We start from the raw sequence: 25,606 nt of genomic DNA on the forward strand, positions 1-25,606 counted from the left end.
AGTAGGCTTTAGAAGTTTCCCACAGCAATGATAAATTATCTGTGGAAGCTGCATTTATAGCTAAAAAGTGTTTAAATGTTTCCACAAAGTATGTTGTAAACATTTTATCATATAAGATGGAAGATTCAGAGTACCACCTTTTAGTCTGTTTAGCCGTATATGCAGTGTTCAATTTAATAAAGACCACAGCATGGTCTGATATGACTATATTGCCTATCGAACTGGATAAAATTTATGGAAGTGTGATGTTTGGTGCAAGAAAATAATCTATCCGAGTCTAACACATATGTACCTTTGAGAAAAAGGTGAATTCTTTATTGATGAAGTGTTGTGCTCTCCACACGTCAACATATGCTAACTCCGCACATAGTGTTGTAATGGTCTTGGCAAGTGGTAGAAGTTGAGGTTTACCTACTGGAGATTTATCCATAAGTGGGTTTAAATGACAATTAAGGTCCCCCCCCCACCCCAACAATTGAATTTCGAATATCGAAATTAGCTAATTTTGTAAAAGCATGAACTAGGTAGTCCCCTGACTGACCAGGAGGGTAATACAGACTCATAAATGCAATTCTGCGCCAAATAAAACACCCCTCACAATTATATAGTGTCCTGCTGTGTCTTTTATACGAGGTCTGTTAGAAAAGTATCATACTTTTTATTTTTTTCAAAAACTATATGGATTTGATTCATATGTTTTTACATCAGCCAAGCTTGAACCTTCGTGCGCATGCGAGAGTTTTTCCACGCCTGTCAGTTGCGTCATTCGCCTGTGGGCAGGCTCTGAGTGAGCACTGCTCCACCCCTCTCGTCGTTGTTTCATTGCGAGGAAATGGCGGAATGATTTGGGCTTTTTTTCCATCAGAATTTTTTCAGAAACTGTTAGAGACAGGCAGCTGGAAACTATTCGAAAAATTTATCTGGCTTTCGGTGAAAATTTTACGGGCTTCACAGAAAATAAGGAGTGTTACTACAGCTTTAAGGACGGCCCACAATGGCGCACAGCGCGCCACGCTCCGAGCCGCCATCGAGAGGCAGAAACCACCACATCATTTGTAAACGGATGGCTGTGTGGAGCCGGGACCATCGTGTGCAATTTCTCTGGTTATCACAAGAGCTGGACATCAGCCATTTTCTGGCAGATTTCACTTTTAACAAGAGATTTTGTCATGGAAAGCCACACGGAGGCTTTGCACGTCACGACCGATTCGCTGATGAAGCGAGACAAAGGAACACCTCCGTTTCGTAGTGTTAGAGGACAAGTTGGGACATGCCCAGCTCTCCACAATTTCTCTTATACTCACTCGACTGGTAAGCACTGAAAGCTGAGATAGACAGATAAAAATTCTGATGGAAAAAATCCCCAAATCATTCCGCCATTTCCTCGCAATGAAACAACAACGAGAGGGGTGGAGCAGTGCTCACTCAAAGCCTGCCCACAGGCGAATGACGCAACCGACAGACGTGGAAAAACTCACGCATGCGCACGAAGGTTCAAGCTTGGCTGACGTAAAAATATATGAATCAAATCCATATGCTTTTTGAAAAAATTAAAAAGGTACGATACTTTTCTAACAGACCTCGTACATTCAATTAATTTAACAGGCAAATTTTTCCTTATTAAAATGGCTACTCCTCTACTTCTAGATGAGTAAGTGGAAAAATAAATTTGATTAAAAACACCCAGTTTCTGATGTTCTTTAATATCTAAGTGAGTTTCTTGTAGTAAAGCTGCATGAACCCGCTCCCTCTGAATATAATTCAAGACCTTTCTGCATTTGATCGATGTATGGATGCCATTTACATCCCAAGTACAAATATTTATCAGAGACATACTATTCTAACCTCCACAGTACAATGTATCCTCTGAGCATGTTTCCATGAGTTGCTGACATACATAAAAAGGGCCAGAAAAACGCACTGAACAAAAGGACAAACGAAAAAAAAAAGCCTAACGTTGGCAATGGACATGATACACTGTCCTTCTGCTAATACACAGAGGTACTAGTGAAAGGGTTTCCTAACAGCAAGAGTAAACACCTAAACACTCAAGCAAGACACAGCGGCATCGGTCTAATCCACAAATTAGAACATTAAACATACGTTTATTTGTGCAGTGTGCAATCACTCATGATGTGAAGTCAACAAGAACATCTACAAGCACACTAAGGTAGTTCTTAATCCGGTGAAGTAGAGTTGTTTGGGGCAGCTGGTTCCAGAGAGTCTAAATATTTATCCATCTCTTCAGGATCCGGATACACCTTCGTGATCCCACAGTGAGTGACCTTCAGCGAGGCAGGGTAGAGCATCCTGTAAGCGGCGTCCACAGCTTTGAGTCGCCTCTTCACTCCATTAAAACTTTTACGTTTATGGATAACCGCCGCGGGGAAATCTTGAAAGATCATCAGTGTGGCGTTCTTGTATTTCAGTGGATGCTTTTTCTTGCCTTTCTCCCATGATGCATTCATAATCCTCTGCTTATCCTGATAGTTGTGAAGCCTCACAATCACAGGACATGGTCTTTGGTCGCGAGTAGCAAATGGTCTGGTGCAGTGTGCTCTCTCCACTTTCATGTGACCCGTCTTTGTCCCGATGTTTAAAAGTGTTGGAAGCAATTTCCCAAAAAATAGCATGGGATCGTTTCCCTCCGTGCCCTCTGGTAGATTGAGGCTCCTGATGTTCTTGCGTCTGCCTCTATTTTCTTGGTCATCTGCTTGCGTAACAAGATTTGCCACTTTTTTCTCCAACGCGCTAAGCTTGCTGTACATGGGCGCGGAGGCATAGTCTGTGGCCGAAATCCGTGTCTCTGCTTCGGTAATGCACGTTTTGTGGTTCCTCAGTTGTTCTTGCTGTGACTGCAGGAACTGTGATATTGGCTCCAGTTTGTCTTCAAAAACTTTAGCGAGATTTGATGTTACAGCACGGATTATCTCTTGTCGCGCAGGGTTCATTGCTCCGCTGTTGCCAGATAGCATGCTAGCATCCTCGCTAGCTTCACTATTGGAGTCAGCTGTGGTATCAGTTGCAAGACTTTTATTGCATTGCCTGCCATCAGACGATCTGAAAAAGTAGGTATTGAGGCTCATAGTGACCTAAAAATGAAAATACGACCACCTTGTCGTGTCTCTGTGGATAATAAGAGCAAGAATCATGAAATTAAGTGCTGCCACTCCCCAATACAACACTACTTCACGCCGCCATCTTGAAACTACCCCTCCCGTAATATTAAAATATGACCTGTCTGTAGACACCTAAGCCACTAGTCAACATAAAGCCTTTATGGCTGATATTATCAACCACTTAGTATATTAGAGTGAGCATCCAAAAAAAGGTGACTATATTACAAGACAACCCTTGAGAGAAAAATAGGGCATAAATAAAAGGAAGAGACATTGTGGGGCAAAGTTACTGTTTACACTTTGAAAGTCTTATTTTGAGGTGATCTCTCAAGATAGAACTGTTGATATGAATCAAACACACTAACACAGTCCTTATGGCCCCTTCACACATAGTGCGAAGTTTGGTCAATTACGGCGAAACAGTTCGAAATTAGGGCACTGTCAGGTTTAACCCTTTTTACCTGCACATACAAAAACAAGACTTCAACAGAACCAGACAGAGAGTAGAAATTCTTTTGGTGGCTTTGCACAAAGGGGAAGAGCTCAACAGAACTTGCTTTTCTGTGCAGTCTTTTCCGAAGAGGTCCCACTTTGCAGAGCCTTTTTATTAAGACACAAACATGGGTGGTTACAGGGTGAATCATTCATTTACATACACGTGATCGTATGATGCACATCGCAGGCAGACAGGCACAAGGCACTTCAAGGCTGTGGAGCATTCTGTTCTTTTGACTAATCAGTTTCTGCTGGCACATGTTAAACCACAACCAGGGACATGCAGTCCTTGATCAAGCCTCTGTCTGCAACCTTGACGATTTTGGAATGTTAAGCAATTATTTTCACAGGGCTCATCTCAGGTTGTGGTAATAGGAGAATTATGGCCAAAGGAAAAATATATATATGTGAGTAAATGATAATTTTAATGGCATATGTGATTTTTTCCAACATAATCCCTCCTGTTTATCATTTATGAACACGTATGTACAAAACACCATTCTAAAACATCAGTTATAATCTCTTGCCAGTGACATTTTTAATTACAACATCATGAACATAATGGATGTCATCTCAAGTTTTGCTTTACATATTCACACAGAAGTCGTGTCATCATAGGCGTCCGGGTCATCTCGCATTAAAGATTGATAGTGTCATTGGGGTGTTGACGCTGAAGAACGTTGCAATGGACAAATTTTTGCGCTATAGTTTTAACGATCATGGAACGGATGCAAGGTATTACACAGCAGAATAACATGAAAAATACAGCCATTATTACAAAGACCGGAGTCAACACTTTGAGCAGTAGTTGCCACCAGGTACCAGAAGAAAACCAGGACCAGACGTCCCAGTGGTGGGAATGCATGGTGGACTCAACTGAGTCCCGAACTTCAGTCATTTCTCGCAAGGCTCGGGTGATAGCTCCTCCATCAGCGGTGTTATCTGGAATGAAAGTGCAGCACGCTGTGCCCACTATAGCGCACATACCTCCCTGCGGTGCGGTCAACAAGAACCGTATGGTTCTGTAACACCATAAGTCGGAGGGCTCTTATTTCTTCCATCGTAGCGTTTGCCATAGCGAGGGTGGAGTTCATAAAATGTAAGACACTATATCGTGTCATTTCCACTTGATCTGCCACTAGGTTGACTCCGGCTTGAGGAACAAAGCCGAATAAAACCCTTCATCCATCTCCAAAGATGCGCTTATCTGGGGGTATGTCTCCTACAGTATCAACTAGGGTGCGCTTGGATCGTTGATATTGTGGGCTTCCCTGAATTTAAGAGTAGAGGTTGACCATAAATGTTTAGGGATGTAAACAAATTCTTCATGTAAATACACTAATCCGCATGTCCCTCCCCAAACTGGAGGGAGGTGGGCATAGACATTGGTGCCGCAGAGCCAGTAGTAATCAGTTAATATCCTGTTACCCTTTTTGGAGGGAGCAATTGCGGAACAACCACATCCTGACGAATTATAACACCACTTTTTGTCATCAAATGATTTCTTGTAGAATAGTTGTCTTAAGGTTGTATTGTTGGCACAGGTATTATTATTCATGCATTGTTTTTGGGCAGTTTTATTCTCATACCGACAATAGGTGTAGGTTGCATTGTACAACCATTCGGGAACATCGCCTAATCGTCTAGAACCACTGGCCGTCACGCAATAGTCAAAAGCGTGGTATATCACTAGGTCGGATATTAGTAGGGGATTTTTTACTTGGGGCGATGCTATTGCGTCAGGTGTTCCACTCGCTGAACAATTTATGCGGGATAACACGGAAAACCCGGTTATATTAATTGGGATGGTGAAATTGGCCTGGTCTATATCTGTATTTATTCCTGGGTGCGTGGACAAAGCTAATAAACAGTCTGTTTTAATAAGTGGTGGTACTGTAGCATGTAGCCCATTGTGAGTGCTGGACACTGACTGGCATGTGAGCGCATACATAACAGTTAGATTAATTAGCCATGTGTGAAGTGTAATTCACAAATCTCCACCACATATTCATGGCATATGGGTGGCATGGTGTCTCCGGCGTGTCAACGTATCGTTTCTCTCTGGTGGTCAGCTGTTGTTTCGCCAGTTGAACACACAGCATCCATTGTTGGGCTATCCACCAAAACATTAGTCCCACCAGAACCATACATGCTAAGACCACAGCACAACAGCCTGTCCTGCAATGGGAGGGACGAGTACACCTCTTTGGGCCGCGCTCTCCCTGCTCATTCATTTCAGGCATTGTTGCTAGGGTACAGTGTCGCCAGGGAACCATACCTAATTGAGTAGGGATCCCCCTGCTTCACTGACGTTGAGACGAACCACTCCTATACGGTGGAACCCCTTTGTAGTCAGACTTCCCTACTACTCGTTTGAGGCTCCTGGCACACGCTGCAGCTTACAGTGGCTTAGATGTATCCACGTCAGTCTTTCAGCAATCTTCACTGCGGTGGGTGTAGTCAGTAGCACTTGATATGGTCCTTCCCAGCGTGGACTGGACCACCACTTTCTTTTGATGACTTTCACAAACACCCAATCTCCTGGCTTGACCAGCACTTTATCCTGTGGAGACAAAGAATCAGGCGGCAGTGAATGTGCACTGGATATTTCTTTTTGTTGTAAAGTTTGTCTCATAAAGTCAGCTAGAGTCTGTTCTTCGTCTGCTGTCTTCAAGTCCATTGAAAAGAGTGGTAGCCTATAAGGTCGTCCATAGAGGATTTCAAATGGGGTTAGTCCTGAACTGGTCGGCGTTATGTGCATGTACAGCTTCACTAAGTCCAGGCATTCAGGCCAGGGACGGCCTGTGTCCTCCATGCATTTTTTCAGTCTGCTTTTCACTGTTCCATTTGTGCGTTCTATCAGTCCTGCACTTTGTGGGTGGTATGCACAGTGATGTTTCAGATTAATTTTCAAATTGTCAGCCATTTTCTCCACTACTTCGTTCACGAAAGTGTGTCCCGTTGTCACTGTACATTGTTTCTGGTATCCCATATTGTGGGACAATGTTTTTACAGATTGCTTTTGTGACTGTCAGTGCATCAGCATGTCTTGATGGAATGATTTCAACCCATTTGGAGAATGCATCAATTAACACCAGGCAGTATTTGTATGGACCACTTTGATTTAATTCAATGAAATCCAAATGTACTGTCTGAAATGGGTACTGTGGCTGTGGAAACTGTCCACGTTTTGGTCTCATATTACCCTGAGGGTTGTGTTTCATGCATACAATGCATGTTCTGCAAAAGTTTTTTGTGTAGGAATTAAACCCAAAGGTGTGAAAATGCTGTTCAATCAGTGATACCATCCCTCCAGTTGACACATGGCAAGGACCATGGGTCACAATGGCAGCTGTATTATGAAGATTTTTAGGAAGGATGGGCCTGTCACCAATGAGGTAGATGTTTGAGGAATTCAATGTCGCCCCTTTGTTCAACCACATAGTTTTTTCCTGCTGTGGTGATTGTTGTTGCATGTCTTTCAGAATATCTGAGTCAATAAGTGGAACGTCTGTGTCAGCTGTACAGGCGTCAGAAACACTGTAATTACCAGCCGCTGCGGCTTTAGCAACTGTGTCAGCGAGGCGGTTTCCATTGGAAACCTAATCAGTGCCTTTAGTGTGTGCAGCACATTTGCATAAAGCAAGAGCAGACAGGAGGGTTACAGCATATAGAAGGTCTCGCAAAAGGCCAGCATGAGTGACTGGTTTTCCTGTAGAGGTCACCATGCCTCTTTGTTCCCACTGTTTAGCAAAGAAGAAAATTGTAGAGAATGCATACTGGCTGTCGGTATGAATGGACACCTTAAGTTTCTGTCACTTTGCTTTTGCCAAGCAGGCTGTTTTCAGTGCCATTGGTTTGTTTGCCTGTCAGCAGGATTACACAAAAACTACTAAATTGATTTTCCCCATACTTGGCGGAGGGGTGGAGCACAGCAGAACCCAAACCAGAATCCATTAACTTTTGGAGAAGATCTGGATAGAGGGTAGAATCAAGAAAAGAAAAAACAAAACAAAACAAAACAAAACTATTTTAAGCTTCATTTAATTTTGTGATAGAACAATTTAGAGGATTTTTTGTCAATTTCTCAGAAATTAATACACATCACATCATTTTAAAAAATCTTTTTTCACACTCACTTTAACAATATATTTTATATATATTTTATTTAGTGATTTGGTGCTGATCTAAAAAAATGGTAATAATCTGGATGTTACGGATTTCTGCAGTCTGGTCTGTGAGTGTAGTACAATGTGATGTGTAACTGTTCAAGATGGAGTGCATGCTGTAAATCAGTCAATTGCTTTACAGTCTTTTGAAGTAGGCATGAAGCCTGTGTCATGTCCGTCAGGTCCAACGAGTATCTAGTCGCTTCTGTGGCGTCATAAAATATGTCATCTGTAGTCAGTCTGACCACTTTCATTCCTCCTGAAGTTGGGAGGATGCCAATCTTTAGACTTTGTAACAAGTCGCGTCCCAGGAGATTCACTGGACATGTTGGAGAAAAGACAATGGGTTTGTTTATTTCACGGTGGGTGTCTGGATCAGTAATGTTCACTGGTTTCAACATTACTTCTTGGTTAGTCATACCATTAGCTGATTTCACATAAATTTTATTGTGTGATTCTTTTGCTTTAGGGGGCAGTGTATTCATCACTGTTCTACATGCTCCACAAATGTCCACTGAATCCAAATTGTCATTGTCAGAATCATCAGAGTTATCCTGCCTGTTAGTTGGTGTGACAGGAATGTCATCTGATTTAAATACTGTAGTTTTTGCAGCTTCAAGTCATTTTTCAAAGGGAGGGGCTGATGGAGCGGGGCCCTTTCTTTAAGATGGACCTTGTTGATAGGGGCAGTCTCGTGCCCAATGTCCAAATTCTCCACAACTCCAACAGGTATTTTCCTGTCTGTCAAATATCACATGTGCTCTTCCCCTGCCCCGAGGGCGGAACCCGCCGTGTCCGCGACCTCGGCCGTGTCCGCGGGGAAATCCACCCTGGAAAAACACCTCATCATTTGAATAGAACTCATCCAAAGAGAAAATATTAGAAGGACAGCCTGATTGACCTGATTTCTTTTTCTGTCCTTTTTGTCCAATCACTTTTTTGGCATGTCTGACCGATGCCATAGTTTATGAGAATGTCTGGGTGTCGAGTTCAACACAATGTTTCTTCACCCACATACTTATCGGCGGTAAAAGGCCATTTAGGAGTGCTTGTTTTAGCTGATTTTGGTAGGGGCCAGCTGCATTTTCACTGTAAGGTATACCGCTATTGGCACGGAACACCTTTTCAAACCTCACCAGGTAGTCATCAGAGTCCTCATCTGATTTCTGTTTGGTTGAAGCAATAACATCATAATTTGCTTTACATTGGAATTTGGTTTTAATATGCCTATTAAGTGCTTCAACCTGTTCATCTAGTACATTATATATATTATATTAGTATATTATATATATTATATTGTTGTTAGTTTAGCAACAATTTGTTGTATGGGATCGACTAACAATTTCCCATTAAACTTGTATTTTCTTCCCCATTTTTCCAGAAACCACGTATAGTCAGGGTTTAGTCGATGCATGTATTTTGGATCATTTTCGTGAACTTGTTTACCCTGTGTGTTTCCCATTTTGGTCGTTCGTGGGGGTGTCTCCTAGGGAGACCTAAACGAATGATTATTTGTCCCTTTTTACTGTTTGGTTATCAGTCTGACTGAAAAGTGTCAACCACTTCAACCTCCCGAAGGAGGTGGGTGACCTTGCCTAGTGCCTCTTTTCAGTCACGTCATTCAACACAAACAGGTGTGGTGTGTATGGATTGGTTCACAATTTACTTCACAGACAGCGCCTTCGTTTTTGTCCCCTGGAATGGAGGATGTCAGGGCGACCGTGCTTCAATTGTAAATCGTCCCTTTCATACAAATCACATTCACACAAATCACATTCATTCGTTTAGAGAGCTGTATTTTGTCGCATCCTGTTGTAAAATCCTGCATAAATTTGATCACTATTACTTTTCACGTATCCTGTTGTCGCATCCTGTTGTAAAATCCTGCGTTAATTTGATCACTATTACTTTTCACGTATCCTGTTGTCGCATCCTGTTGTAAAATCCTGCGTTAATTTGATCACTATTATTTTTCACGTATCCTGTTGTCAAATCCCACGTTTTTATTCAACGTGTCCCACACGTTTTTCCTATATGCGGCCACCGCGTTTTCTCTGTGGACCTTGAGCACCACTATTCTACGTACGATTTTTATTCCTGTGTCATGTCTCTGTGATCATCGTTTTCCTACTTACTTTCGGTCTGTCCAGTCTGTTGATTTTTTTTTTTCCCGTTTGGATGTCGTCAATCCAGCATTGCGGTCGGAGATTGACTTCTAAATCACCGGCCTGGCGGAGAATTCACTCCCGGGGACTTTCTTTCAGCCTCCCTGTGGAGCCAGCCATCGACGGGCTTCGGTATGTCTATCTCCTTCCGCAGCGACTGGGTATGTTGACATCCGGGTCACGGCACCAGGAAATATGTCAGGTTTAACCCTTTTAACCTGCACATACAAATACAAGACTTCAACAGAACCAGACAAAGAGTAGAAATTCTTTTGGTGGCTTTGCGCAAAGGGGAAGAGCTCAACAGAACTTGCTTTTCTGTGCAGTCTTTTCCGAAGAGGTCCCACTTTGCAGAGCCTTTTTATTGAGACACAAACATGGGTGGTTACAGGGTGAATCATTCATTTACATACACATGATCGTATGATGCACATCGCAGGCAGACAGGCACAAGGCACTTCAAGGCTGTGGAGCATTCTGTTCCTCTGACTAATCAGTTTCTGCTAGCACATGTTAAACCACAACCAGGGACATGCAGTCCTTGATCACCCTCTGTCTGCAATCTTGATGGTTTTGGAATATTAAGCAATTATTCTCACAGGGCTCATCTCAGGTTGTGGTAATATGAGAATTACGGCCAAAGGAACAATATATATGTGAGTAAATGATAATTTTAATGGCATATGTGAATTTTTCCAACAGGCACCACGAAACATTGTGCAGACGGGCAGGTGTGCACAACCCCGGTGCGAGGGTTCGTGCGCACGCCGGTGTCTTTCGAGCAGGAACAGTGCGAGGTGCAGCACATTGCACCGCTTATGTGAAATAAAAACAAAAAAACACACACAGCTGGTGCCTGTGGGACCATAATGAATGTTTGAGTTTAATGGTACGAATATTTCATGAGGTGAAAGCTGGAACAAACCATTCAATGAGGCGAAGCCGAGTTGAATGGTTTGTTCCAGCTTTCACCAAATTAAATATGTGTTCCATGGAAAGAATGTAAAACAGTCATTATTTGTTTTATATAATGGCTAAAATAGATCCTTGTCATTTGATATTTTATTAATTTTTAAACAACAGAAAAGGGATTTACATTTTGGTGTTCCCCTGTGACATGTAGTTCAGTGATGCTGTGCACTGACTTCAGACTTCCATGACAATAAAAGACTTTGTGTAGTTCCTCAGTCCAGCCAAAAATCACATCAGCGTTTCATGTGAACAGCTCTTCATGCATCCAGACGGTTTACAGCGGAGTGGATTTTTTGTGTGTGTGTGTTACAAGCAGCGTCAGTTAGCTCAATCAAATCATCGTGTTGTTGCCCCCCGCGCGTGCACACGCACACGCAACTGGCTCGGTTGAATGTGTATGTCCTCAGTGCAGTGAAAAAAAAATCACATCAGAAATGAGTCCAGCTAGAATGGATAACATTTATTTATGCAGAAAACATGACCAGATTTATAGGTAAGAAAGTTTTATTGCATTTTCACATCATGTGTGAGAGTTTAGGTGCATTTGAGTGGAAAATAGTGTTAGTTGTTGACGCGTCGCGGAGGATCTGTTGTGTGGGCCGCCAGAAGAGGAGGTACTGCTGGCCCACCACCAGAGGGCGCCCTGCCTGGAGTGCGGGCTCCAGGCACCAGAGGGCGCAGCCGCCTCACAGGAGCAGCTAGGGTGACAGCTGTCACGCATCACCTGCAACAGCTGTTACCAATCAGCAGGGGTACATCAGCAGGACGACGTCTCCACCTCTTTGCCGAGATATCGTTCTACCTGGAAGGTAATATTCTCAGCTGACTGCTTGACAGTAACCTTTTGTGATTTTTGTGAGTGATAACAGACCTTTTCTCCAACGAGAGGTGGAGGTAGCTTTCCTGCCGTGCGGATTACTGGGTGCAAACGCGCCCACCTTTAATTGTGTTTTTGTTCCTCGCCAGCAGTACCAGGTCCGACACGCGGAGGCAGTGGCCACCTGGGAGTTCGGGACTTGGCGGCTCCAGTATTCCCGGGGTCTGGTGGCGGAGGAAATCGTGTGGTTCCGGTTCTGCTTTGGACAGGTGTCTCCTATCTTCGAGCCTGCCCACACGACACCTTTGTGAATTGATTCTGATCTATTGTTGTAATCTGTTGTATTTGTTGTGCACATTCACAACAGTAAAGTGTTGTTATTTGACCTACTCCATTGTCCGTTCCTTTGCGCCCCCTGTTGTGGGTCCGTGTACCGACACTTTCCCAACAGGATCAGCTGTTTTTAAGGAGCAGATACGGAGCGGCTCATCTCAGAATTCTAAATAAAGGAGAAAAATGTTGGGAAAGTGTAGTGACATGGACCCACAACAGGGGGCGCAAATGAACGGTCAATAGATGAGCCAAAAAGTAACAATTTAATGTTGTGAATGTGCACAACGAACATACAGACAATCACAGAATATCATAACAGTCAATACACAGAGGTGACGTGTGGGCAGGCTCGAGGATAGAAGACGTCTGTCCTGAGAAGAGCCGGAACCACACGATTTCCGCCGCCCCAGAACCTGGTGAATACTGGAGCCGCCAAGTCCCGAATTCCCAGGTGATCACCGTCCCCGACTGTCAGATCTGGTACTGCTGGCGAAGAACAAAGACAGTCAAGTGTGGGTGTGTGTACACCCAGTAACAACAACGGTGGGAATGCCACCTCCACCTCTCATTCAATATGTTGCAGCGGTCTCAGCTGAAAAGGAGCGCCGTCTTGCACAGCCTCCTCACAAACGACCGGTTCTCCTGCAAATTCTCACAATAACAGAGTTACAAATCTCACAAAAAGGCTGAGAGTATTACCTCCTATGAAGTATGATATCTCGGCAACGAGGTGGAGATGACGTCTGGTCTTTATGGAGTGAGATGATGTTGAGTAGATGGGTGACAGCTGTCAAGAGGTAATGAGCGACAGCTGTCACCCCCGGCTGTGTCCATGGCGGCAGTGCCCTCTCGTGCCTGAAGCCCGCACTTCAGGCAGGGCGCCCTCTGGTGGTGGGCCAGCAGTACCTCCTCTTCTGGCGGCCCACACAACAGGACCCCCCCCTCAACGGGCGCCTCCTGGCGCCCGACCAGGTTTGTCGGGGTGTCGGCGGTAGAGGTCGGCCGGATCCAGGATGAAGCTCCTCTTCACCCAGGAGCGTTCTTCGGGTCCATACCCCTCCCAGTCCACCAAGTACTGGAACCCCCGACCCATCCGACGGATGTCCAGGAGCCGGCGCACCGTCCAAGCCGGCTCCCCGTCGATGATCCGAGCAGGAGGCGGCGCCGGTCCGGGAGCACAGAGGGGTGAGGTGTGGTGAGGTTTGATGCGGGACACGTGGAAAACCGGATGGATCCGCAGTGAAGCCGGGAGTTGGAGCTTCACTGCGGCAGGACTGAGGACTTTGAGGATCCTGAAGGGGCCAATGTACCTGTCCTGAAGTTTTGGGGAGTCCACCTGGAGGGGGATGTCCTTCGTGGAAAGCCACACCTCCTGCCCGGGCTGGTAAGCAGGGGCCGGGGATCGCCGGCGGTCTGCATGGGTCTTCGCCCTCGTCCGGGCCTTCAACAAGGCAGAACGGGCGGAGCGCCACACCCAACGGCACTTCCGCAGGTGGGCCTGGACCGAGGGCACACCGACCTCTCCCTCCACCACGGGAAACAACGGGGGCTGATACCCCAAACACACCTCAAATGGGGAGAGGCCGGTGGCAGAAGACACCTGGCTGTTATGCGCATACTCGATCCAGGCCAGATGGTTACTCCAGGCCGTCGGGTGCGCGGATGTGACGCAGCGGAGGGTCTGTTCCAACTCCTGGTTGGCCCGCTCTGCCTGTCCATTCGTCTGTGGATGGTACCCGGACGAGAGGCTCACGGTGGCCCCCAGTTCCCTGCAGAAGCTCCTCCAGACGTGTGAGGAGAACTGGGGACCACGATCAGAGACGATGTCGGAGGGTATCCCATGCAGACGGACGACGTGGTGGACCAGGAGGTCTGCTGTCTCCTGGACTGTTGGGAGCTTCAGGAGGGCCACGAAGTGGGCCGCCTTGGAGAATCGGTCCACTATCATGAAGATGGTGGTGTTGCCCTGGGACGGCGGGAGGCCCGTGACGAAATCCAGGCCGATGTGGGACCAGGGGCGATGAGGCACCGGCAGCGGCTGGAGGAGTCCTTGGGCCTTTTTATGTACTGCCTTGCCCCTGGCACAGGTGGTGCAGGCCTGGATATATTCCCGGACGTCGGCCTCCATAGACGCCCACCAAAAGCGCTGCCGGACAACTGCCACGGTCCTTCACACCCCTGGATGACAGGAGAGCTTGGAACCGTGACAGAAGTCCAAGACTGCAGCTCTGGCCTCTGGTGGGACGTACTGACGGTTCTTCAGACCGGTTCCAGGGTCCGGGCTCCGTGCCAGGGCCTCCCGGACGGTCTTCTTCACGTCCCAGGTGAGGGTGGCCACGATAGTGGACTCCGGAATGATGGGCTCCGGTGGATCCGACAGCTCTGTTTTGACTTCGTCTTCGTGTACCCGGGACAAGGCATCCGATCTCTGGTTCTTGGTCCCGGGGCGATAGGTGATCCGGAAGTCGAAACAACCGAAGAACAGTGACCAGCGGGCTTGCCTGGGATTCAGCCGCTTGGCGGTCCTGATATACTCCAGGTTCCGATGGTCAGTGAAAACCGTGAACGGCACAGACGCTCCCTCCAACAGGTGTCTCCACTCCTCAAGAGCCTCTTTCACCGCAAGGAGTTCTCGATTGCCGACGTCATAGTTCCGTTCAGCCGGGGTCAACCTGCGGGAAAAGTAGGCACACGGGTGAAGAACCTTATCGGTCTCTCCGCTCTGGGACAGCACGGCTCCTATCCCTGAGTCAGAGGCGTCCACTTCAACCATGAACTGGCGGCTAGGGTCGGGCTGCACCAAAACTGGCGCAGTAGAGAACCGTCGTTTCAACTCCTTGAACGCGGCTTCGCACCGATCCGACCAGGTGAAGGGGACTTTTGGAGAGGTCAGGGCTGTCAGGGGCTAACTACCTGACTGTAGCCCTTAATGAACCTCCTATAGAAATTAGCAAAGCCGAGGAACTGTTGCAGCTTCCTACAGCTTGTTGGTTGGGGCCAATCTCTCACCGCCGCAACCTTGGCCGGATCAGGGGCAACGGAGTTGGAGGAGATTATAAACCCCAGGAAGGACAAAGACGCGCGGTGAAACTCGCACTTCTCGCCCTTCACAAACAGTCGGTTCTCTAACAACCGCTGCAGGACCTGACGTACATGCTGGACATGGGTCTCAGGATCCGGAGAAAAGATGAGAATATCGTCCAGATATACGAAGATGAATCGGTGCAGGAAGTCCCGCAAGACGTCGTTAACCAAGGCTTGGAACGTCGCGGGGGCATTGGTGAGGCCGAACGGCATGACCAGGTACTCAAAGTGACCTAACGGGGTGTTAAATGCCGTCTTCCATTCGTCTCCCTTCCGGATCCAAACCAGGTGATACGCATTCCTAAGATCCAGCTTAGTAAAGATTTTGGCTCCATGCAGGGGGGTGAACACGGAATCTAACAATGGCAACGGGTATCGGTTGCGAACCGTAATCTCATTCAGCCCCCTGTAATCAATACATGGACGAAGTCCGCCATCTTTCTTGCCCACAAAAAAGAAACCTGCCCCCATCGGGGAGGTGGAGTTCCGGATCAGCCCGGCAGCTAATGAGTCCCGGATGTAGGTCTCCATTGATTCGCGCTCAGGTCGTGAGAGGTTGTACAGCCTGCTGGACGGGAACTCAGCGCCTGGAACCAAATCAATGGCACAATCGTACGGACGGTGCGGGGGAAGGGTGAGTGCCAGATCCTTGCTGAAGACATCAGCAAGATCGTGGTACTCAACCGGCACTGCCGTCAGATTGGGAGGGACTTTGACCTCCTCCTTATCCTGTGAACCGGGAGGAACCGAGGATCCTAAACACCCCCATGGCAGGTTTCGCTCCACTGAACCACCACCCCAGACGGCCAATCAATCCGGGGATTGTGCTTCAACATCCATGGGATGCCCAAAATCACGCGGGAGGTAGAAGGAGTCACAAAAAACTCAATCTCCTCCCGATGGTTTCCAGACACTACCAGTTACTGGTTGTGTCTTGTGTGTGAGTAAAGGGAGGAGGGTGCCATCTAGTGCCCGCACCTGCAATGGCGAAGGAAGCGCCACCAGAGGGAGCCCTACCTCCCTTGCCCATCTGCTGTCTAGCAGATTCCCTTCTGACCCCGTGTCCACCAGTGCTCGGGCTTGAAGGGTTAAATCCCCGCTCAGGATTGTGACTGGGAGTCGTGTGGCAATTTGTGTGTGTCTCACTTGAATGGTTTGACCCCTCCTTAGCCCAGTCTCTAAGGGCGGTTGTTGTCGTTTTGGCCGTTTGGGGCAGTTTCTCTGTGTGTGCTCAGTTGAGCTGCAGAGAAAACACTCTCCACGGATCAGCCTCCCCATTTTGGCCCTGTGCGTTTCCCTAACAACGTCAGCAGGGGGAGCTGTTGCCCCACAAAGCGCTGCGGCTGTGGAGCGTGGGGAGGGCGGCGCCTTATCGAACCCGGAAGGGAGAGGGGCGGCGCGTATCCGGTCACGTCCTTCGCCTCGCTCCCGATGGCGTTCCTCCAACCGATTGTCTAACCGTATAACGAGATCGATAAGCCCATCTAAATCCTGCGGTTTTCCTTAGCTACCAGCTGCTCCTTCAGAACCAACGACAGTCCGTTTACGAAGGCGGCGCGGAGCGCAACGTTATTCCAGCCGGACCTCGCAGCCGCGATGCGGAAGTTGACTACATAAGCGGCTGCGCTCTCGCGTCCCTGTCTCATTGACAGCAGCACAGTTGAAGCGGTCTCTCCTCTGTTAGGGTGATCAAACACTGTTCTGAACTCCCCCACAAACCCAGTGTATGCTGATAACAACCGTGAGTTCTGTTCCCAGAGCGCCGTAGCCCAGGCGCGTGCTTTACCCCGAAGCAGAGCAATCACATAAGCTATTTTATTAGCATCTGACGCGTACATGACGGGACGTTGTGCGAAGACGAGCGGACACTGCATAAGAAAGTCCGCGCACGTCTCCACACAACCTCCGTACGGCTCAGGAGGGCTTATGTATGCTTCAGGGGATGGTGGGAGGGGTTGTTGAACTACCACTGGAACGTTTATATCCTGCACAGGGTCGGCAGGAGGACGAGCCACAGCAGCGCCCTGAGCGCTCGCCGCCATCTGCGCGGAGAGAGCCTCCACCCTGCGGTTCAGGAGGATGTTTTGCTCAGTCATTTGATCCAACCGAGCCGTAAAGGCGGTGAGAATGTGCTGCAGCTCACCAATCACGTCTCCTGCAGACGCCTGCGCTCCCTGCTCTCCCATTGGTCGTTCAAGAGCCGGGTGACGCCCCTCGGAGTCCATGACGCTGGCCGAGATATCCTGTTGGGAAAGTGTAGTGACACGGACCCACAACAGGGGGCGCAAATGAACGGTCAATAGATGAGCCAAAAAGTAACAATTTAATGTTGTGAATGTGCACAACGAACATACAGACAATCACAGAATATCATAACAGTCAATACACAGAGGTGACGTGTGGGCAGGCTCGAGGATAGAAGACGTCTGTCCTGAGAAGAGCCGGAACCACATGATTTCCGCCGCCCCAGAACCTGGTGAATACTGGAGCCGCCAAGTCCCGAATTCCCAGGTGATCACCGTCCCCGACTGTCGGATCTGGTACTGCTGGCGAAGAACAAAGACAGTCAAGTGTGGGTGTGTGTACACCCAGTAACAACAACGGTGGGAATGCAACCTCCACCTCTCATTCAATATGTTGCAGCGGTCTCAGCTGAAAAGGAGCACCGTCTTGCACAGCCTCCTCACAAACGACCGGTTCTCCTGCAAATTCTCACAATAACAGAGTTACAAATCTCACAAAAAGGCTGAGAGTATTACCTCCTATGAAGTATGATATCTCGGCAACGAGGTGGAGATGACGTCTGGTCTTTATGGAGTGAGATGATGTTGAGTAGATGGGTGACAGCTGTCAAGAGGTAATGAGCGACATCTGTCACCCCCGGCTGTGTCCATGGCGGCAGCGCCCTCTCGTGCCTGAAGCCCGCACTTCAGGCAGGGCGCCCTCTGGTGGTGGGCCAGCAGTACCTCCTCTTCTGGCGGCCCACACAACAAAAAAAGCATAAAAATGTCTTTGTAAAGCTCAGTGCAGGTGTGCTGTTGTCACCGCACTTTAAGCGGTGAGGACAAGTCATAGCTGCTGCAGAAAACCGTGGATGAAAAGCTCACAGCTCGCTTAAAGTGGGCAGTTCAGTCGATCCCCGACCCCCTGCCCACGGACCAAGTTTAATGCTGCTATCGACTCACAATCCAAAAATAATAGTAACGCACAGTGACTTGGAGAAGTAACTTTAATCTGATTACTGACTTGGAAAGATTAACGCGTTAGATTACTCGTTACTAAAAAAAGTGGTTAGATTAGAGTAACGCGTTACTAAGTAACGCGTTATTAGCGTTACTGGAAACTGTATCCATTTAACTCCACGAACAAAACGACTCAATTTTGAAGCTTGCAAATTGGGTGTCCAGGTATGTCACAAAATAAACATGTCTGAGTACCCATTTTTTCAAATGTTTTGTTAAAAAAATAGCTATGAAAGATTCTGAGGCAAGGCTGTTTCTACAGATATGCAATATAAAACTGAAGTGATCGAAAAAAACAAAGATTTTTCTTGCATCTTATTTATTTGAAGACCATTTACAGAAGCATAGCACAAAATAACATTAGCAAATTGTGACTCATATACATACAGTTCTCAGAAGAAAATCTAGCAATCAGAAAATAAGCTGTTCCTTTTTTCATCTCTTGTAAATTTCTGCTGTCTCTGACATTTAATACTGTTATCTGATTGTCTTGAGCTGATGAAAAATGGGATGGATGCATTTCCCAGTTGCCTGATTAAAGCAAACATCTGGACCATCAGATTACATGATTGCATTGGAAAAGTAATACGCTGTCGTCTATCATTGTGGCAAAACTCATTTCTCTGCTTCTCACTTTCTCCCCAGATGCTATAAAAGTATGTACACAAACTATCAGTTACTCAATAATTATTCTGTGACACACGATGTGACAGCACAAACCATCTCAGTGTTCTGACATGTCACTTGTGCTCCAGAGTTTTGACTGAGTGCATCGATCCTCTACACTGTGTGTACTTGGTGAGCTGTGCCACAACTATTATAGGACATTTTAACACGTGGAAGATCGTGAAAGAAAAATTATCCCCACAATACCTTATGATTGTCAGAAATGTTACATTCATCCTGTTGTGTTCTTAATTATAAATAAGAAGCTAAGTCTGGGAAGATGCGCTGGTGTCACACTTTGCTGTATCTATAACACCACGGAACCACTTGGGATCCTAGACGACAACCACCCAGACAGAGAAAGTAACTCAATTCCCTTAAATCATGCTATAAATTAATATTCTGCAACAACAGCTAAAGTACAGCTGCAAATTTGTATACACATGAATTGACCATGTATTTTGTAGGCTTGTGGATCTGTGATTGAACATTGATCTCTTGCTTTAAACTGTTTGTACAAGATAATATAAAGACCAGCACATATTCCAGGAATTTTTTGATAGCATTCCAACAGGCACAGCTTTCTGTTCACAATGCAATGAAAAACAACAGAAGAAAAAAAGACCATGAGAGCTGATGGTAGCCCAAACCAATTTCTGTGAAAATTATTTACACATTTGATGCTTTTCCCAGTGAGACCAATTAGGGTATTAAACTTGCCTGGCTTGAGTCTAACAATAAGAGTACTTAGTAGTGCAGGGTGGTGGGTCAATTTTTCATTATAAAACAATTTTTTCTTCCATGTCCAATATTATAGTTTATTTGTACGGGAAAGTCCATTTTATATGAGTTTCTAATGAGTCTGAAACAACGCAGTTGTGTACTTTTTAAAGGGGGCATGAAAGCATGTGAAGGTGTCACGTGTCACTGCATCCATCATATTATGGAACCATCTTGGGTCCTGGATGCCAACCACCCAGGCAGAGCACCTGTCCTTCTCCACACTTATAGAAAGTAATCATCTATCTGCCACAGCCATATGAAACGTGTTCTCCATTTGCCGGGGGTGGTCAACACCTAGACAATGGAAGTGGTACACCTCATCAGAGTCTCCCTAAGCAACCATTTGTTTGACACAAAGTCATTCCAAACTTATCCATGGATCCTGCAATGAGCCCTACAGTAGTCCACTGTAAAACCTGGCAAGTTGACTTTACTTAAACAAATGAGGAAATCGATTGCCTGGAAAAAGATAAGTCAGGAAGAAAAACTTTTTACTTTGAGAATAATTTTAAATTTAGCAAGAGCAATCCGAGATTTCTGACGTCCGCCAATCCAGATGCGGATCACCTCCAAAATTCAGTGGAGTCTTCTATGGATGGCCTAATATCTATCTGTGGTGCAAATTTGGTGAGAATCCGTGAAGAAGTTTTAATGTAATCCTTCAAAGCCTAAAGTGAAGTCTTGATCCAGAATCTGGATCACCTCCAAAATTCAATGGAGTGTTCCATGGCTTAATATCTATCTGTGGTGAAAAGTTTGTCAAAATCTGTGCTGTAGTTTTGACGTAATCCTGCTAACAGGCAAACAAATAAAGCCAATGATTTTATTATGCCCTTGGTGGACAGAAAAAGTACTTCTTCTGTACTTATCTTTTTCCAGGCAAACAGTTTCCACAATTTTTAAAAAAAAGTAACATCAACTTGTCAGGTTTTACAGTGTTGGCTTCAACTGGACTCCTACTAGAATTCCTACCAAAAACATTTGTTATGTGTCGGACGCAGCCCGGAGAACCGACCAGCGTTTGAAGGACCCAGTATAAAATAAGCAGAGCACGGTACAAAGGATAACAGAGTTTAATGAACATAACAGTGCTGTGAAAAATATAAAAGTGCGCGGTCTGGCGTGGTGGATTGCGGTGCGCTCCCAGCAGCGCTAACGGTCCGGAGCCAGAACCAATTCGGACCCAAGGACCCCGCCGACACCCCCCAGGTGGCCGCGACAAACCGAGTCTGTGAAAGAAGGAATCATTATGTGAGTCCACACTCAACACACAGAGAGAACGCTCAAAAGGTGCACAAACAGCAAACACTTCCTGGCTTAATTACTAATCAGCTTCCCACCCTGCAGGCATGGAACATCCAGTTCACAAAACTCCACTGCAGTGGAAGCTGATTTAAACGACCAACATACAGCTCAATATAATAAGGTGTGAGGGACACCACATTTACTGACTGTATAAATGTTAGTCACAAAATCTAACGTACCTCAGGAAGTGTGCTGACGAGCGTGAGACCTCACCCCCTCCTCTTTCACAGACCATGCATCAAACCTGGACGTTCTCTGCATCCACTGATGATGAGATGGCTCTTGAGACGACGATCTCACCCGTCTGGTCACAAGGTCGAGTCTCTGGCAAATACACACTGTGTACTCCAGTCTTAAATGCCACCATGTTCCAATCCATTGTAGATGCACCACAGCTGTGAGTCCTGACGAGCCGCAGGTGATCAGCCTCAGGTGATCAGGGTGAGGTCCTGATAAACTCAGCTACACAGCCACTCAGTCCCAAATGCAAGCCACCTGGAAGGAAAAACAAAAGACAGGACAGAAAACAGAAACAAAAGGCAGCCAGGCCCCCCCAGCCACACAACAACATTCAGTTGTTGCCTTAGGTCACTGTCCAAGTTACTGTCCAAGTCTCACATCAGGACCCTAAAGACTTGAAACATTCTCCTGTAAAGGTATCTCATGACTCCATAAGCTCTTCCCAAGTGTCTCTCAATTTCAGAGGATGTAGAATCAGAGAGATGAATGTCACTGTTGAGATACGTGAAGCTCTTCAAGTTCAACACTTAGCCACATATAGATATGCTTGTAAAGGCCAAGTCCAAGAAGTCACTGAAAGCCTGGATACTACTGTAGTCATGATCCAGGACAACTGGGCAGTGCAGTCTCATTTGAGGGTGAGTGCTAAAGAGTTAAAATATGACACATGACACAATAATCCTACATCTGGGGACAGCCCTCATCATCTGATGTCCCCCATCAGAAACATGGCACTTTCTCTGAGTTTCTGAGCCAATTACAAGAAAGTGAAAATGCAAAAAAAAGTGATGACGCAGTGGAAAGTGAACATACGTTTCGGTGTGTTTAAGACCTGAAGCTCAAACATGTCGAGGCTGTTGTGCAGGTGAAAGAACGCAGGTACTCTGGCTAGCTGTGTAGGCTAACACTTACCGACTTGCCTCGTCTTCCCTTCTCCACTGGGAACCGAAAAAAACCCTGCACTTTTCACGACTGCTTTGGTGACTGCAGCCAAAAACAAAACGGTGCACTGTTTTTCTGTGTGAAGTGATGCTGTGTTTATGTTGCGCAACTGCAGTCTGTCCCCAGAAGTGGTCAAATCCCGCAATATCACGCAGGGGTTCAAACAAGACTTCGCTGCCCTATTGCAAACTTTCCAGATTCCTCACTCAGCAATTGGGGTTCGATTTTGCAAAGATCATAGTTTTGTCCACAAAGTCAAGGTCAGTCACTGTTTCCTTCCCAACAACGTCCCCTAAGCCACAGATTTCTACAACCAGTCAACCAGTCCCACGTTTTGTTGGACTGGTTGACATAACTAGATTTAGTGAATATAGCATTTCTTCTTAACAGTTTGAAAGAACTATGTCCCAACAAAGAATCCTCTGGCCCTTTGCAAACAGCTGCATAACTATCCAAAATGTAATTTCAATTAGGGAAAAACTTTTTAGCCTCACCAAAACCTCAGTCCACTGTTACCGCAATAAGCTCCTGGTCTTGTGCTTCTTTCCAGTTGAGATTTTCAGCTGTATAATTGCAACCTTAATTAATATGGAATAATATTCCGTGAGGGTTAAAGTACATGCTCTTGGGCTTTATCTGGCCCCCAGGGCGCCGATTTGCCACCCTGATTGTAAAACCGTAATAACGTGGATTTTAAGGTTGCTCTTCGTGGTCTTTGTGTGCTGGTGACTGTGGGGGAGCTGCTGCTGGTTATCAGTGATGCTGAGAAGGCTGAGCTCCAGCTGGCTCCTGCAGTCAGTGTGGGTCCCTCAGCACTCAGTAGACAAGGCGAAGCTGGCTGATTGATTAGGAATAAAAACCACCTACCGTCCCCACCTCCTCGTCCTCCCCTTCTCTTCCTTGGGGAGGACATGTGCCACCGTGGACTCTGCATTCTTACCCAGACTTGCTTAATCCCAATAAACACAGATGCATGCATGTGCACGCACGCACACAAAGGCTGCATGAGCGCGTAATTTTCACAAATTGAATGAACAGTGTGCACAACAGCATTTCTGTCCGCGATCTCTGCAAGCTCGGGTTCATTTCAGGTAACGCATTAGCAGTCACATCCCCGTACCCCTCCGGCAGACCCACACACACACACACACACACACACATAGGTCTGGGGGACCACACGTTTTACCAAATGTGCCGCAAAGAGTCAGTCACATGTGAGCGCAAAGCGAGGAGCTGGACAAAAAAGGCGGGGAGGTGAGAGGGAGGAGATCTGTGTTTGGTTCAGGACTCCAGCCAGCCAGTGTCTGGGAAACGTGCGCGTCCATGCTAGTGTGGAGCAGCGGCAAACACACCACACACACACACACACACACACACACACACACACACACACACACACACACACACACACACACACACACACACACACACACACACACACACACACACAATGATTTGCAACATGGCGTTGCAGCGCCGAGAGACACGACGGCTCTTCCTCGCTGAGACTGTCTCATTGTTAGGCAGCGCCGCGCGCACCGACCCAAACATTCCGGGAGACTCCTTTACGCACCGCGGACCAACACGCCAAAGCGGATCCCAGCAAATGTACGTCGGAATAACGGTGTAGCTGACTGTATAGACACGCACGCTGCTGCCCCAGTGGTGGAACCCAAAGGCTGTACATGGCGGTGGAGAGTGTTCGGCTGTTCTGGCTTCTTTCGCTGTTCTGTGCACCGACCAGCCAAGGTAACGCGCACACTTGTAGTTCTTTGCGTTTTGTATGTTAAGTGCATGTGCAAAGTAGAAAGCGCATTTGCTCAGAGCAGTTTACTGTGATTTAAAGAGGAAAAAAAGCCCCACAGGATGGGTGCAGTGTGGTGAATTTGCACCTTGCGCGCGTCCTGTGCAGAAGCTTTCGCCTCATGTGGTCCCTCCAGGCTGAAGGCGGTTCTGAGATTTATTGTCACTTCATCTCGATCGATCATCTCAAGTGAGTTGCGCTAAATGCTGCCAACACCGAGCGACCACAAGGACGCAAAATTACCGGGAAAGTTCAGGGGTGTTATTATGAGGACATGTAGGAGAACACGAAGGAATAGTATTCCGTGATTTTGATTTTGTGTGTGTGTGTGTGTGTGTGTGTGTGTGTGTGTGTGTGTGTGTGTGTGTGTGTGTGTGTGTGTGTGTGTGTGTGTGAGAGAGAGAGAGACAGAGAGAGATTTTACTTTCTTTCTTCTGGCAGACACTTTTAGCCAAAGTAATTGCAATACCATTCACACCCAACTGTCAGGAGCTTTAAAAGGTAAGTTCACTTAAAGAATGAAAAAAAAGGAAAAAAAGACACACATTATTTCCATCTTTCAAAATTGTCGGAAGAGAAAAATACAGTTTTCCACAAATTACTGAAAAAGCAAATACGTTAGTCAAGAGAGCTCCTGTAGTAGATCATTAAAGCTACAGTGTGTGGAGTTTGTTTCTAAGAAGAACTAGAATATAGCATTCATAACTGTCTGTTCATTAGTGTGTAATTACCTACAACAATTAATCAGTGTGGTTTCAGAGCCTTAGAATTAACCATTCATATCTACATAGGAGCGGGCCCCCTCATGTAGGCTGCCATGTTGCACCGCCATGTTGATATGGGAGCTAGTGGTGGGTGGGTCAATCCAAATATCGATACCAAAGTTGGTATTGATATTGATCGATACCAGTCTAATAAGACTGATATTTAGTTTCAATTTCTGTCCTGTATTTACAGCTGCATTCAGAAAAGAAGCGCACTGAAGGGGAGAAATTTTGTTTTATTTTTGTATTGTATTTCATGAACACACATTATACTTGAAATTCTACTTGTTCTGTAACATTTGTTGTGGAGTGATACTTTTGTACACTTCATTTAAGAACTTCATTTCTGAGTTTTTGGGCAAATTACATGCAAACAAAGTGAAAATGCAAAGAAAAAGTAATGATGTGTTGGAAAGTGGACATGTGTTGCAGTTTGTTTATGACCCGGAGCTCAAACGTGTCGAGGCGGTTGTGCAGGCGAGAGAAGACAGCTACCCTGGTTAGCTGCGTAGGCTAACAACTTACTGACACGACCTCTCCTATTTGCCTTGTCTTCCCTTCTCTACTGGGAACCAAAAAAGTTGCGCTTTTCATGACTGCTTCAGTGATTGCAGCCAAAAACAAAACAGGACACCATTTTCCCATTAGAATTGACGCTGCTTGTAGGAAGACACTAATCCCCGGGTGGAGTGTGGGAGTGTCAGCA

The 25,606-nt window shown here is 46.4% G+C and overlaps 1 protein-coding gene and 1 long non-coding RNA gene across 2 annotated transcripts in view; one reads left to right on the forward strand and one right to left on the reverse strand.

Annotated features, from left to right (window-relative positions):
• Nucleotides 1-3,419: 3,419 nt before the first annotated feature.
• Nucleotides 3,420-19,667, reverse strand: LOC117504613. Its single transcript, XR_004558847.1, has 3 exons — nt 19,655-19,667; nt 4,487-4,490; nt 3,420-3,500 (listed from the first exon to the last, which is right to left on the reverse strand). It is a non-coding gene; the product is annotated as an uncharacterized LOC117504613 (long non-coding RNA).
• Nucleotides 19,668-23,742: 4,075 nt separating this feature from the next.
• The window catches only part of igdcc4 (immunoglobulin superfamily, DCC subclass, member 4), a 239,601-nt gene continuing 237,737 nt past the window's right edge, over nt 23,743-25,606 (forward strand). The window contains exon 1 of the mRNA XM_034186751.1: nt 23,743-24,081. Coding sequence (XP_034042642.1) covers nt 24,018-24,081 — 64 coding nt within the window. The 5' untranslated portion in view covers nt 23,743-24,017. The remainder of the gene's footprint in view (nt 24,082-25,606) is intronic.

The sequence above is a fragment of the Thalassophryne amazonica genome, chromosome 2 (assembly GCF_902500255.1).
Source record: "Thalassophryne amazonica chromosome 2, fThaAma1.1, whole genome shotgun sequence".
Classification (NCBI taxonomy): Eukaryota; Metazoa; Chordata; class Actinopteri; order Batrachoidiformes; family Batrachoididae; genus Thalassophryne; species Thalassophryne amazonica.